Raw genomic sequence first — 16,927 nt, 5'->3', positions numbered from 1 at the left:
TATCACATTCTACACTACATGGGGTTCTGAAGCCTACACAATTGTGGAGAGTTAAGTACAGACCTGGCAACCTACATCATAAAAATAAAAAAATAAAAAATAAAGTGTCAAGCAAAATCCATGGAAAGGGCTTTCACCTGTGTGAGACATGGTGCTCAGTGAGTTGGCCTATAGAATCACAGAGAGTCTTATAGCCTAAATGGATAATATCTATATCTATATAGCTTTTTTTTCCCCAGCAGGAACTAGGGGGAACTCAGTTCCACCACCTCTGGCTCAGGTCTTCTGCTCCCTGCTCACCACTATCACTTGGTAACACTGAAGTCCATCTTCTGCGTTTACAAGTGATAGCTTAGCGTAGATCCCACCGAGTTCAGGATAGGGACAAGGGAGATATAGAACAGGTGCCCAGGAGAGGGAGCGTGGTAGGCTGCACCCTCTGTGGTCTCCATTTTTCCCTGGTGACCAGTTGTTGATGCTCCTACTGCATGATCTCCCTTGCTAGTGACTGTAATATAGAATAGTATACTGGGAGGTACTACAGCTGGATAGGTGTTTCAGATTAATATTGCAACAAAGATAAGACATATGACAGATGGTGGAGCTTTTAACCACTTTCAGACCGGACCATTTTGCTGGTCAATGACCAGAGGTCTTTTTACAATTTGGCACTGCGCTGCTTTAACTGGTAATTGCGCGGTCATGCAATGTTGTACCCAAACAAAATTTGCGTCCTTTTCTTCCCACAAATAGAGCTTTCTTTTGATGGTATTTGATTGCCTCTGCGATTTTTATTTTTTGCGATATAAACGTAAAAAGACCGCAAATTTTGAAAAACAAATGATATTTTCTACTTTTTGTTATTAGAAAAATCCAATAAACTCAATTTTAGTCATACATTTAGGCCAAAATGTATTCAGCCACATGTCTTTGGTAAAAAAAAAAGTCAATAACTGTATATTTATTGGTTTGCGCAAAAGTTGTCACATCTACAAACTAAGGTACGTTTTCTGGAATTTACGCAGCTTTTAGTTTACGACTGCCTATCTCATTTCTTGAGGTGCTAAAATGGCAGGGCAGTACAAAACCCCCCCAAATGACCCCATTTTGGAAAGTAGACCCCCTAAGGAAATTGATAAGAGGCATGTTGAGCCTATTGAATATTTTATTTTTTTGCCTCAAGCGATTGAATAATGACAAAAAAAATTTTTTTTTTTTTTTTTTTTTTTTTTACACAAAGTTGTCACTAAATGATATATTGCTCACACATGCTATGGGCATATGTGAAATGACACCCCAAAATAAATTCTGCTGCTTCTCCTGAGTACGGGGATACCACATGTGTGGGATTTTTTGGGAACCTAGCCGCGTACGGGGCCCCGAAAGCCAAGAACTGCCTTCAGGTTTTCTAAGGGCGTAAATATTTGACTTCACTCCTCACTACCTATTACAGTTTTGAAGGCCATAAAATGCCAAGATGGCACAAACCCCCCCCAAATGACCCCATTTTGGAAAGTAGACACCCCTAAATTTAGGGGTACACTAGTGAGACTCACAGGTAAAAAAGCACCTAGGCTGTCAGCGACTGTATCAAAACGCTACAAGAAAAACTGTTAGCGATCGCAGGGATCAGGCCTGACTCTGCGAACGCTGCAGTTATGCGTGTTGTGTTTTGTAAGTGACAGTGATCGATCGATACTGCACTTGGGTGGGCTGGTCTGGGCTTTGCGGAGGGGCTAAACGCAGGTGCTAGCAGGTATCTGGGCTGATCCCGCTAACAATGCGTTTTGGGAAACCTAAACTGCTGGCGACGCTAATATAGATCTGATCAGATACTATATTACTAAGGGAGGTGTATGCTTTGTGCGTGGGTGTTAGCGGTACTGGCACTAACCTGACGCTGCCTGGGGCGACGCAGACCTTATCTGACCCTCAAACTTATATCACCCGCCGGGTGATCAGGGGGTTAAACCTTTACTAGGTAATAAATGGCGGGTGCCCTGAAACTATAAAAAAAATAACTAACCAACCAGCGTCACCTGTAACAGTTATATGGTGATCACTGGTGAAAGGGTTAACTAGGGGGCAATCAGGGGGCTTTATGCGGTAGTATATGGGGGTCCCTGGCGCTATAAAAAGCTGCGGCGAACCTAAATACCTACCTGCCTAACTAGCGTCACCTGTGACACTAATACAGCGATCAGAAAAATGATCGCTTATTAGGCTGGGTTCACACTGGAGCGATGCAGGAACGCGACGAATCCGCGGCGGGTTCCCGCATCGCATGCCTCCCGGCGGCAGTTCACACTGCCCTATGCCAACTGCTGGGAGTGTCAGTGAAATGTTAATGACACCCCCAGATCAGTTCGCATATCGCAGTGCGATCTGCAAACTCTGATCGCATGGTGTGAACACCCATGTGATCCGATTCTGCTGCGGACCAAAAAAAGGGTCCCGTGCGAATTTGCGGCAGGTGCGGCGCAAATTCAGCCATACTATCTGTATGGCTGAACTCGAATCGCACAGAGATCGGATGTGATTTGCACTGCATTGCGATGAGAATCACATCCGTTCTCATAAACCGCTGCAATGTGAACCCAGCCTTAGTGGCACTGGCGATGGGGGGTGATCACGGGGTTAAACCTTTATTGGGGGGGTTAGGGGGGTACCTTAGAACTAAAGGGGGCTAACCCTAACTGCCCTAACAGTTATTACAGTCACAAATGACACCAATGCAAAAAAAAAAAAAAAAATATATAAAAAAAAAAAATGCAATTGGTGTCACTGTGACTGGGGGGGGCAGGGGTGATTGGGGGGGTGATCGGGGGGTGAAGGGGGGGTGAGAGTGTGCCTGGCATGTTCTACTGTGTAGTGTCGTGTTGGTGCAACTCACCGATCCTCTCTCCTCGGTGCTGGAACGAAAAATACCGACACGGAGGAGAGATTACATCACTTCCTCTGCCTGTGTTTACATTACAGGAGAGGAAGTGATGTCATGCCTCACTTCCATTCGTCAGGAGCGATCGCGAGGGGGTGGTCATGAACGAATGGCCGCCCCCTCATCCCGGATTGCTCCTGAACGGATACCGACCGCCGCTGGCACCGGGGGGGAGCCCGATCGGGCCCCCCACCCGTGGGAAGGCAGGGACGTATATATACGCCCATATGCCTGCCCGTGCCATTCTGTCGACGTATATCGTCGTGCGGCGGTCGGCAAGTGGTTAAAGGAGAGGAGAGAAGATGAGGGCAGTGGAGGGAGGGGGTTGTATGCAGAGGGAAGAGCTAATATTTGATGCCATTTGGCAGGTATATGTGTGTGGCGGGCATGGTTCCTGCACCTATTCTCTGAGAAAAAAAGCCATATTTTATAATAATAATATATATATATTATATAAAACATACATATGCTTTCATGTGACCGGTGGCCTTTAGGAACCATCCACACAGCACAGTTTAATACGCATAAGTGCACATGCATGAGACTACCTGTTTACAGCAATGAGAAATATTTTAACTGGAGCATGTTTATGTGTCAAAAACAGAGCTAATGGAGTATCTGAAGCAAACACAAATTCCCAAGCAATTTATTTCATATTATTTCCTGGACAATTTACCAGATTACCAAAATAGAGCAGTGTTTCTCAACTAGGGTTCTTCTAAATGCGATTGTAAAACAACCCATTCCGTTTAAAATAGAAATGAACAATATAAATAATAAAAAACAAAAAAAATGCATTATATATACACGTTTTTTGTCCTTTTTAGAACACATTCTGTCTGTTGTCAACATCTGGGGAGGAGAAACAGCATTGCACTAAACTTCCCAGTGAATGGCTGTGCGGGGGGGGGGGGGGGGGTGTCAGGACAAGTCTGATCACTGGAGGAAAGCAGGCTGCGTTTTCAGCACAAACTAGAGAACTGATTATGCTATGCTCTCATGTCTTGTGTGGTCAGTTTTCATTATGAAAAGCGGAAGGACTGGCAGGAACACCAGGGATGTCACACAAAGGAAGCAATACAAAGAGAACAGGAGACTTTTTCATACAAGTACATGGTACTCTCCACTAATCACCAATGTAAGAGGTCACTTCCACACTGGCCACTAATATTGGAGGATGCCACAATTTTTACTGTCTGCCTCTATATTCTAAAGCTATTGTCCATTTCAAGAATATTACTGAAAATCATTTTGTAGGGGAATCGGTAACAACTAAAAACACATGTAACCAAGATTGGGCGGGGGATGGTGTCGTTATGTGGACCACTGGTGACATTAGCGGCCGAACCTTGATTACCTCTGCCTCTGTGGTGAACATTTCTGATGTAACACACGTGAACAACAATGGTGCATATCCTGCACATATTCGTTCTGATAAATGCGATTGCTGTGCTCCCCCCTGTTTTTCCCCACCCTACTTTCTCTCTTTCTCTATTCGTACTGGCTTTCTCTTCCTCCTCCCCCCTCCCCCCCTCTTTTTCCTTGCTGTACCCACTACCTCTAATCCCCCCCGTTGTCCTGTTTATATTGATGTGCCTTATTTGATGTCAAGGGCAACGTATGTGATGTAGTTGCCTGTTTACAAGTGTGTTATTTTACCCTGTCTGGCATACAATAAATATATATTCAACCTTAAAAACACATGTAAACCCGACATTTCATATTTCTGATATGTGCCTGCTGTACCATGTACTTGTATGAAAAAAGTATCCTGTTCTCCTTCTATTGCTTCCTTTGTGTGAAATCCTTTGTTTTCCTGCAAGTGCCTCTGCTTTCCTATTAAACTGACCACACTAGGCAGGAGAGAACCTCTTGGCCAGATCTCTACCTATGCTGAGATCTCAGGTGTTAATTTACTAAAACTGAAGAGTGGGAAATCTGGTGCAGCTGTACATGGTAGCCAATCAGCTTCTAATTTCAGCTTGTTCAATTAAGCTTTGACAGAAAAAAACTTGGAAGCTGATTTCTAAGCAGCACTGCACCAGATTTAGTAAACAAACCCCACAGTGCGCTCTTCTCCAATGATCAGACTTGTCCTGACACACCGCTCCTGCACAGCAATTCACTGGGAAGCTCAGTGTGCTGCTGCTTCTCCCCCCCCCCCCCCCAGCTCTTATGCAGCTGAGTACAGAGGGAATGTCACACTTATAAAAAATCATTTCATTTTAAACTGAATGCTTTGTTGTACAATGTAAGGGTTTACGTTTATTTAACTGCCCTGGATGTCACATATTCTAGGTACTCAACATTACTTATCCTTTTATTTATTTAAAGCTCGATCATGTTAAAGTACCACAAGATGTTAGTAGAATCCAATTGAGAAGGAGTTCCCCAAAAAAACAAAAAAATAAAAAAAAGGGTTCCTCAGAGGTAAGAAGGATGAGAAAGGCTGATATAGAGCAGCAGTCTCCAAACTGTGGCCTGGGGGCCAGATGTGGCCCTTTGCTTGTTTTCCCTTGATGTTCTATTTTATCCACTGATACAAATAATGGGGCAGAAGTCCTCCTACTGACAACAATAAAAAGAGCCTAATACCCCACCGACATCAATGAACAGCCACAATTCCTACCAATGACAGCATGATGGGGCATGATTCCTCCCAATGATGGGGCACGATTCCTCCCAATGATGGGGCACGATTCCTCCCAATGACACTAGTGATGGGGCATGATTTCTCCCAATGATGGGGCCCAATTTCTCCCAACAAGACCAACAATGGGGCCCAATGACACCATTGATGGGGACACAAGTTCTTCCAATGATGGGACACAATTGCTTCCAATGGCATTTAAGAAGGGGTGCGATTCCTCTCACTAATACCAATGATGGGGCACAACGCCTCCACTGAAACCAAAGATGGGGCATTGCTTTTTTCCCCCCACAGATGCCGGGACCTTATCTACTGCCAATGGCCAAAGTCTGGCCTGCCTAAAGTCTGAAGGACAGTAAACAGAAAGTTGAGGCCCCTGATATATAGGATCACTATCTATCATAGGGATCACATTTAATACCAGAATCCCGATAGCAGTAATTACAGTTAAATAGCCTGCCAATGCAATCCTTCACCTGAAAAACGCTAGTTGCCTAGCTGTCATGCTACATTCAATTTCCAGAAAATGTTAGCTTAAATCGGAATACAGTTTTCATTAGATTTTGTTTAAAGTAAAGAATCGTTTTAAGCCTTTTCTTACCGTACGATTGTTGAATGGTGCTGATCCCACTTTAATTCAAGTAAAACAGAATTACTGTTGTAAGAGGAAGTATTGTAAATACTGCTCGTTTGTCGCTCAAATTGTCACACATTATACTATTTAACTACTGGATATATGCTTGAATGAACAAGCACCTTGGAAACTTACTACTTTTAGCAACAGTTATTTTTTTTTTAAAGTTGTCACTTGCTCCAGTCTTAGCTAAATTTTGTCTTCCGTTCCACCATTACAACTCATTGCAGATTTATTACGTGGACAACAAAGCAGCCAGGATACAACAATACTTTGAAACAAATGCAATATACAGAAAGTAGCCTGTGACCTACAAACATAAAAACCATTAGAGTTTAAAGCGTTTGGGGTATATTTATAAAAGCAGTGAATGTGACATTTACCAAACATTCAACTGAATATGCAAGATCCCCCTGCAGTGAATGTTTTTTGAATGTCACATCCACTGCATTATAAATGTAGCTCTTTGTGTTTTATTATCTTAAACTATGTGGTATTAAAATATTTTTTATTAAAATGATTTATACGCGATTTATTTAGCGCCAACAGTTTACGCAGCGCTTTACAACATAAAAAAGGGAGGCAGTACAGTTACAATACAATAAAATTCAAGAGGTTTAAAAGGGCCCCGCTCATAAGAACTTGCAATCTAAGAGGGTGGGGCAAGTGAAACAAAAAGGTTGCAACTGTGGGGGATGAGCTGATGGAAGTGATAAAAGATTAGATGGAGGCGTGATAGGTTTCTCTGAAGAGATGAGCTTTCAGGGATCGCCTAAAGGCAGCCAGAGTAGGAGATAGCTGGACAGATTGAGGTAGAGAGTTCCAGAGAATGGGAGGAGAGGTTCTGGAGAAGTCCTGGAGACAAGCATGAGAGGAAAAGACAAGGGAGCTTGAGAGCAGGAGGTCTTGAGAGGAATGGAGAGGATGGTTTGGGTGATACTGGAGACAAGTTTGATGATGTAGCTCAGGGCAGAGATGAGAATGGCTTTGTATGTTGTTGAAAGTATTTTGAATTTAATTAGCTGGGCAAAACGGAAGCCAGTGAAGGGATTGGTGACGAGGGGTGGCAGACACTGAGCGGTTGCTAAGGTAGATGAGTCTGGCAGCATTCATGATAGACTGAAGAGGGAATAGTTTTATGAAAAGGTAGGCCTATGAGAAGGGAGTTGCATTAGTCAAGGTGGGAGATAACAAGGCAGTGAATGAGGAGCTTGGTGGTTTCATTAGATAAAAAAGAATACATTTTAGAGATGTTATGGAGGTGAAGCCTTCAAGCTTTTGACAACGATTGGATTTGGGGCTGAAAGGACAGGTCAGAAACTAGGTTTAAAATGTATTTTTATTTATTACAGGTACCTACACTTACCGGACACTTTATTAGGTTCACCTGCCTAGTACCGGGTTGGATCCCCTCTTGCCTTCAGAACTACCTTAATTCTTTGCGGCTTAGATTCAACCAGGTGTTGGAAGCATTCCTCAGAGATTTTGGTCCACATTGACATGTTAGGATCACGTAGTTGCTGCAGATTTGTCGGCTGCACATCCAGGATTCCACTACATTCCAAAGATGCTTTATTGGCAGGCCCGTCACAACAGGACAGGCAAAACAAGCAATTGCTTGGGGCCCTGAGCTGGCCTGGGGCCCCAGCCTAGGGTGCCCATATCACAGATTGCCCGGGACAATCCCGCAATTGGCTGCACCCGCCTTGGGTCAATCTAATGCCCCCTAAAACAGCCTTTGCATTGTCTCTGTCTGTCAATGTCTCAGCCTGTGGTGGTACCCTAGTTGGCAGAGACCCTTCACCACCGCCGCTGGCTCAGTGCCCAAACTGGTTGCTACTTGCCACCCGCTTGCCGTGTAGCAACCAGTGACGTCACGAACGAGAGAGGCATAGACCTATTACAGCGGAGGAGATGTCCATGTCCATTTTGCTTGGGGCCCTCAAATTCCTTCAAACGACCCTGTTTATTGGCTTGAGATCTGGTGACTGTGGAGGCCATTGGATTAGTTAACTCATTGTCATGTTCAAGAAAACAGTTGAGTTGAAGATTTAAGCTTTGTGACATGGTGCATTATTCTGGAAGTAGCCATCAGAAGATGAGTACACTGTAGTCGTAAAGGGACAGACATGGTCAGCACCAATACTTGTCGGTTGTGGTGTTTAAAGAATGCTCAATTAGTACTATGGGGTCCAAAGCGTGGCAAGAAAATATCCCCTCATACCATTACACCATCAGCCTGAACCGTTAATACAAGGCAGGATGGATCCGTGCTTTTATGTTGTTTACGCCAAATTCTGACCCTACAATCTGAATGCGGCAGCTGAAATAGCGACTCATGAGATTAGGCAACATCCCGTCGAATTGCAGCCTCAGTTTCCTGTTCCTAGCTGACAGGAGTGGCACCCGGTGTGTTCTTCTGCTGCTGTAGCCCATCTGCTTTAAGGTTCGATGTGTTGTGTGTTCACAGATGGTATTCTGCATACCTTGGTTGTAACAAGTGGTTATTTGAGTTACAGTTGCATTTCTGTCATCTCAAACCAGTTTGCCCATTCTCCTCTGACATCAACAAGGTATTTTTGTCCACACAACTGCCACTCACCAGATATTTTCTCTTTTTCAGACCATTCTCTGTAAACCCCAGAGATAGTTGTGCGTAAAAATGCAGTAGATCAGCAGTTTTTTAAATAGTCAGACCAGCTTACCTGGCACCAACAACCATGCCACGTTCAATGTCACTTAAATCCCCTTTCTTACCCATTTCGATGCTCGGTCTGAACTTCAGCAAGTCGTCTTCACCAAGTCCAGACATCTAAATGCATTGAGTTTCTGCCATGTGATTGGCCGATTAGCCATTTGTGTTACCAAGCAATTGAACAGGAGTACCTAATAAAGTGTATATAGTGCTGTCAAATTACGCAGCACTTTACAAATATTTTTAATTTTAAATTCAAATCAGTCCCCACCTTCAAAGGGCTTACAATCTAAGGTCCCTAACTCACATTCATACATACACATACTAGGGCCAATTTAGACAGGAGCAAGTTATCATACCAACATGTCTTTGGTGTGTGGGAGGAAACTGGAGTACCTGGGAGGAAAACGCACGCAAGCACAGGGAGAAGATGCAAACTTCGCACAGGTAGTGTAGTGGTTGGGATTCAAAATGGAAGACCCTTGTGCCGCCAGGCGGAAGCATTAACTACTTCTTAGGTACAGAACAATTTACCTTACCATTTTAAGGAATATGTATTCACATAAGGTGTACCGCACACTTAAATCTTCCCCTCGTGATGATATGAACAGGAATCAAACATAGAAACAAGCAAGGAAATTTCAGCACTCAATAACACTATAATCATAGCGATTACATTACCAAATCCCAGAAGAGAACATAGCCGTCCAAATAGACAACAGTTATGGGACTTGCTCGAATCTACCTCTATCCATTTTAAAGGCAATTATTATTTTTTGTTTTAAGATTACATTTTAATGTACAAACAAAAGCTGACATTACATTTTCCAGGCACTTGAGGCTAACATTTTACATTTACAAACAGCATAGGCTGGCATTATATTTCTCTAAAATGTTGGCATTATACATTTTACTAAGATGAGAAACTGGCATCATATGTTTACCAGCAATAGATACCGGCATTTGAGTTTACTGACCCCAAAGGATGACAAGGGACTTGATTTACAGTTATCCAAGGTTGGAGTTATAGGTTTACAGATGCCAGAGGCTTATATATTTACTGGCAGCAGAGACAGCTGCTACATTTGTAGTGATCTTTTTTTAATTTCCATTTGGAATAAATAACATTTAGGTCCCATGGCCTATGTTTACCTTAGTCTCCTCATATTCCTAAGCTGGCCATGTAAGAAATATTGTGCTTGGGATGCCCAAGTAAATGCTCTTCATATTTATTTCAATCATAAGTGTAAAGGAAATTTGTAAGTTCTGTATATAATTGTATGATATTTTGTATATATTGCACACTGCCCTCACTGTGCTCACGGCACTAATAATGTTTTCATTACATGTTTACATTCTTTTGAGTCCTGATTAGAATTAGTCTGCCTATGTTACGCCCCTTGTTACCATAAACGTATAATTGTAATATTAATGTGATACCTACGTAATCATGTGTATAAAAACCTTCAATTGCGTCATAATAAAGCAGAACAGTTATCTGGAAAGATGCAGAGTGCATCTTTGTTGTCTGTTCCCTACTGCAGTAGTTATTAATTTGGAACCACTAATCAATATTAGGATAGGAGTTGCCCATCTATAAAATGTCCAGGTCAATAAGTAAACATTTTCATTTGAAAAAAAAAAAAATGAATCAAATGTTTATGGAATAAATTGAATACTCTAAAATATTTCATTTCCATTCCACTAACATTTATGTAAAATCTGGTACACTTACTTAAAACTACAGAGCCTCAAAATTTGTTTTTATATAGTCAACATTCCTTGTTCTTCATCCAAGATTGGAAAAGAGGTGGAGCATAGGAGTAACTGGTACTGATCACATTCCTGAGGTCTTGGGTGCTTCAAGCACACCTTACCTGACAAGGCCTACTCAGGAATATGTGGAGCCCTAGGCAAACATGGACTTTGGGATCTAAGGCCCTGTTCACACCTGAGTGATTTTCCGCTTGAAGCTCTTAAACGCTCGACAAGCCAAAACTCATTCATTTCAATGGCTCCTGTTCACATCTGAGCGTTCTGTCACCTGAATCAAAACACCTGAAGCTCAAAAAAGTACATGAGTTTCTTTGGTAGATTACAAGCAATTTTTTACAAGATTTTTTTTTAAAGATTTTTTTTAAAGATTTTTTGTCCCCATAGACTTCAATAGAAATGCCTGACACCAGTGTTTTATGAACATTTTCTGCTTAAATAGCAGCTCTCCACCCTCAATTTCCTCTCCCTCTCCTCCTCCTAGTGCTTTCTATTGGCTAAACAAAAACACCCAAAGCTGTAAAAAAAAAAAAAAAAAAAACTTAAAAGCTTGTAAAAATCTGCAGAAAAAAAAAAGTTGAACAGTAAACACTCCCGAAAAAACGCTAGTAAATCAATATGCTCAGATGTGAATGGATCCTTAGTGTTACAATCTGCTGAAATGGAAATATCTCCATGTGAGAGTCATAGGAACAATTATCCCTATTGCCCAATTTTAACTCACCTCTTGCTTTGGTGATAACTCTAAAATTGTTAGATTTCATCTTGCTTCTGTATATGTGATATTAGTTGCCAGGACAAATATAGGGGTGAATCTTCAAGTTATAAATGGGCTATTTTAGCCAAAATCGAAAAAAAAAGTTTAGTAAATATTCCCTCCCAATCAGCTAATCCTAAGGCGATACCATGAGAAGGTAGGTAGTTGGGATGGCGAATCTATCATGCATTTTAAAAGCTTTTCAAAGTCTTGTCTAAGATCAGGTACTATAATATGCTTGCTATTATGATCGTTAGCAAGAAAATCCTTATGTGTGCCACCCGATCTTTGTTTTTCTTTGTTGCTAAGGGTCCAAGATGTCCGATTAGGGGACTAGACCATTCCCCCAGGAGCACAGTTCGACCCACCCACGACCCTCTTTTGAAAAAGGAGACAGCATTCTCATTGGACAGGGGTATAGAGTCTGGAAAATGAAGCCAAGGTACAACAAGGATCAGAGGGGTACACAAAGACTTACCTATAAAGGTGTAAACATACTAAATCAGTTTTGTCATGACAGTCAGTCAGTTTAGCACAGTGATGAAAAAGTCAAGCCCTGACACTTGTCATGCAAAAATCAGGCACATGCTGTCAATATTGGGACAGTTCAAACTTATGGCTCCATCTCACTTATTTCTCTCTGTAGAGTGCAGTCCTCCTTCTCCCCTGTGCTTCTGATATACAGTACTAGTAGTGGTTGTCGAATTGGCAGGAAACAAGCCCAGTGATTGACAGGCTAAAGCTGAGTAAATATTAAAAATACACAGCTCTGACTTAAATGCATGCCAACTACTATTATTTTTAAGGGGAGAGAACAGAGTTGGGACTTTAAATGAAGCACACATCAGTAAAAGAGTAAGTCAAGTGACTATAATATATATTTAATAAAGTCCATGATATGTTATACATATCATGGACTTTATCATACACATTGATAGGGATGGAGGCAGGCATTCCTTTAGTGCCAGCCTCATTTAAAGTCCTGAAAACTTTTTCTTTTTTTATTACTATTATTTTTAATAATATATTACTATCAATTACTATTATACCTAAGGAACCTCCCTGAAGCTTATAAAAGGTGTTTTAAATGTACCTACCTTACTGACAATGAGTACACGTTGGCCTTAGAGTCACTTTTCCTCAACAGATAACTGCCATCCTGTCCATTGGTAAGCAAAAGAGCTTCTGCTGAATGTCGGGTCAAATTCTCATGAAACCACCTAACAAATAAAAGCAGTTCTGTTAGAAGTAGAATAGAAAACCCACACAGCTATACATAATATACAATCCAAAATTATCTACAGACATGTTACCTAATTATAAAGATGATGAGACATAGACTAAGAATGTTTTTAATTGGAAACTGTCTGTCTTTTTGCGGTGTTGCGCACCAGGAAGCGCTGTTGGTACATTGCGAAACATTTCACTGCCATATCAGCAGATTTCATCATGCTGATTCTTCATGTCTCCAAACAGAAAAATACAGTGACTTTCATAATACATTAGAGAAGAAAATAATGGACATTAAAAGTAACCCGTAGGAAAAAATGACGTTTTTGAAACAAATTTCACCCTTTTGATAGCTTTGACTCTTCTCTGATTTTTAAGGTCTATCAATCTGACTAGAACCATGATCCTTTATCATGTTGGGTCCTGATGGAAACCACCACCATATCAGAATGGCTCTGTCTATTGGAGCTGCAATAAAGATGAAAGTGCTCTAGATTTAGCACCAAATGCAGTGCCATTTCCTAATTAACTAAACATCAGAGAAGTCTAATCATGTAGCTGAGAGACCACCCAGCTTAGGTTTCCTAGAGGTTTAACATACCTATGCTTTACTTTGGCCATGAGTTTGTCAAGGACTTACTACAGGACATTAGAATAATTGAGGACATTACTATTGGCATTTTGATACCCAAGGAGCATTAAAACATGATAGCGTAGTGATCCTGGAGGACTCAGAGAACTCAAAGAGGCAAATCATACAACAAGCTGGGGATTTAACTATACTTTGGACCATTATTACATTAGGCTCAGGTCACAGAGCTAACACACCAGGATACAGATACGCATTTCCAAAAACAGTAACAGCTATTTTCAGCAGAGTCCAATGAAATTTGAAAATTACAATGACATGACTAAAATAAAGATTCCCATCCTTGTGGTAAAACCTCCTATTCTTTACAGCTTAAGACAGCTCCAACACTTCTGTTTAGATCTGCAGTTGCTGTGGTTTTCCACATGGGATCAGCTAGGACACCAGCCGTTTGAGGGTTTGAAAGTTTGCTTGCGAGCTGACATAATCACACTGGCAACTGTAACAGTTATGACCAAAGGAATGCCTTAAAGTAGAACTAAAACACTCCCATCTTTCACAGCCAAGTAAGCTACAACCTTAGCCTTTGTTTGATGGGTATTTGCTATTGTGCTATAAATGTGATCAGTTATGACACTGGCCATTTAATGGCTTGACAGTTAAAATTGCGAGCACAAGCAACTGTGACAGCAGTGGTGGCTGGTGCTCAATCAATTTTTTAAGCCAATTCGAATCATGTGCTTCCAAAAAAACAAAAAACAAAAAAACACACAACCCATTGAAATGCATGCGTTCGACGCCCTGCGTGGAGATTAGGGTCTGGGCGCATGGAATAGGGGGGGCCCTGCACCCCTTATGGATGATCTGCCACTGTGTAACAGTCATCATTCATGGCACGCTTTGGGTATAATGCCGGATACACACACAAGGTGAATTTTATTTGCATGTTAGTTTGTCAAAAATTAATAGGTTACTAGAGTTACAAAAATCCTTGTAAACCACAATACAACTTCCTGCGATGATGTAATATATTGTATTAAATTTGTTTCCGAGCATGCACTTTATGGACAAATATTGTACTGAATAAACCAAAAGTGTTTGTTCCATTTTCGTACAAGAATAATTTTCATGCTAGTCCCTTCGGATATTTTCTCGTGAACTGTCATGATCAGCTCTTGAAAGCTGTGTACTAATGATCAACTTATCAGATTGCTCAGAAAGTGGTATTTTTCGTCTAATTTTTCCACTGTTGTACTAGGCATAACTGTTTTGGGAAACTGTTAAATCAATGGGTTTCGGTGGATTCTGCATTAAGACTTTGATCACACAGAGCATACTAAAGCATATGACCATGGAGGGCAGGGTTTATCCGAAGGACATGCACCTGCACCCACATAGATGTCAGATTGGGGGCAGTCTCTGCATCCCAGTTGACATCAATGGGACTACCTGCATGGGGATGCAAGGAATAATGTTGCATCACCATGCAGGTAAACAGACCTCTATGGATACACATTTTCGTATGCCCTGTGTGAACAAACGCCAAGGGCAAACATTTTGGGAAACAGTTCCATTTAAGGCTAGGTTCACAAATGTCTGGCTGCAGTTTGCAGTCCGGTGCGGTTTTGTTCACCGGTTCAGGTGAAAAATTTTACTTGAATTTGCACCTAAACTGGACCCAAAAAAACAAAAACAAAAAAAAACGCACAACCTACTATCCAATAGTGTCCTTTGTGGCGTTGAATAATTAAAATGTGGACATAGAGATGCCAGTTAAGACTAGTACTTAACAATTTTACTACATTCTAAAAGTACCTATGCACCATAAATTTCCCCAAATGACCTGGCCGTTTACTGGCAAATAATGTATGTATGTGTAGAACAATAGAAGCGCGCACACACCAAGACAGCATATACCGTAAAAAGGTGTTCTCAAATGCCTAGATTTTCCTTCAAACCCATTTTGATACCCAAGTGGATTTTCTGCAACCTGTAACATTTATAAAAGATTTATTGGTGCAGGTCTAGTTGACCAGGTAAAGGTCTATGTGCATAAACACATTAGGATTACATTTCTGAAAACCAAAGAGACTGCTCCTTTTTTTGCAAGGGAAGTTGCACTTTGCAAGGGAATTAGCCTCAGAGATTAGAGCCCTTTCACACTGAACCGCCCCGGGCGTCGGCGGTAAAATGGTGCTATTTTTAACGCCATTTTAGCGGTGCTATTCGGCCGCTAGCAGGGCGGTTTTAACCCCTGCTAGCGGCCGAAAGGGTTAAATCCGCCCACGATTTGCCGGCGGTATGGCGGTTCTGCCCCATTGTTTTAAATGGGCAGGAGCGGTAAAGGAGCCGAAGTGTTTTCACTGCTCCAAAGAAGCTGCTGGCAGGACTCCCTGCCAGCGCAGCGCCCCACTCTGGCTTTCACACTGGGTTTGCAGCTGAGGCTTTTTTTCAGGCGCTATTTTTAGAGCTGTAGCGCCTGAAAAACACCTCCAGGGGTCTTAGTGAATGAGGTGAAGCTGTGCTGACTTCCACCATTAAATCAAATCCTTCTCAAGAAAAATTCTTGCACATCTGGATATTCTTTCTAAAGTGATGCCTCACTGCATTCATTAAGTGGCGGCTGCAATGATACAATCATGTACAATTTTTTTTTCTTGCATGGGAGGGGATATTTTCTTGCAAAGTGAATTTTCACCGCATTTAAAAAAGCAAACTAAAAATTAATTTGCAAAGTAAACATGCTCTACTTCTTTAGCAAGTCAAGTTAAATAGGCAGTAATTGCAGCAGTTACCCAGCAGTGGCGACTGGTGCTCAATATTTTTTTTGAGGGGGGGGGGGGGGGGCTGCATTGACAAGCCACCATTGTTACCAGTACTGACAAATTTCGCACATTTTCCTAATTTGATGGTGTAGGTGTATCAAGACTTTCCAGGCAGCATATGATATTATAGAATACTACATCTCATTCGGAAAACAGCTGGTATTAAAGTAAAGTAATAATGGAAACAAAACCAGCTTTAACTATATGCAAGTTTTCCTTCCTCTTTTGTCATGTTAGATTTCAGTTATTATTAACTCATTCAGTATTACAGTCTAAGCTGTGTGTGCATTGATACATGACATACAAGAGATAAAAGCTAGGTATATGGGAGTGGTATATGAAAAAAAAAAGTGATAATTTTCTGGGATTTTCACAGGATGTATGACACAAAAACAATATTTCTGTGTTCCTTTCATATTAAAGTGAAGCCCCAGGCGCAAAAATGTTAATTCAAAAATGTACAATGTATTCCTCAATAGCCCCAGAGAATATAAATCCATTCCCTTTGCACCATATGCCTTTGCAAACCCATTGGATTACCTTGTAAAAGTTGCAGTGACATCAATGTGTTGCATAGGGATGAGCTTCGTGTTCGAGTCGAACATACGTTGGGCGAATTCCGAACGTTATGGGCCATTCGCGCCAAATTCGTGTGGTGCTCACGTCCCACAATGCACTGCGATGGCGCAGTGCATTGCTGGCTCATGATTGGCCAAGCATGCACTGCTTGGCCAATCACAGCGCCGGCAGCGAGGAGAGCCATGATTGGCCACAGGCAGGATGCCTGTGGCCAATCATAGCTCAGGCTGTGTAGTACACGCCCCACACTATATAAG

General features: G+C 41.6%; 1 protein-coding gene across 2 annotated transcripts in view; it reads right to left on the bottom strand.

Annotated features, from left to right (window-relative positions):
* DAPP1 (dual adaptor of phosphotyrosine and 3-phosphoinositides 1) overlaps positions 1-16,927 on the bottom strand; it is a 143,429-nt gene that overhangs the window by 65,713 nt on the left and 60,789 nt on the right. For both annotated transcript variants that reach the window (XM_077476618.1, XM_077476617.1), the window contains exon 2: positions 12,545-12,667. In XM_077476618.1, the coding sequence (XP_077332744.1) occupies positions 12,545-12,667 (123 nt within the window). The remainder of the gene's footprint in view (positions 1-12,544; positions 12,668-16,927) is intronic.

Source organism: Lithobates pipiens, unplaced genomic scaffold (genome assembly GCF_037356315.1).
Source record: "Lithobates pipiens isolate NorthernLeopardFrog02 unplaced genomic scaffold, aLitPip1_a1.2 Scaffold_13, whole genome shotgun sequence".
NCBI classification, from domain to species: domain Eukaryota; kingdom Metazoa; phylum Chordata; class Amphibia; order Anura; family Ranidae; genus Lithobates; species Lithobates pipiens.
This window is presented reverse-complemented; position numbering and strand designations above follow the sequence as displayed.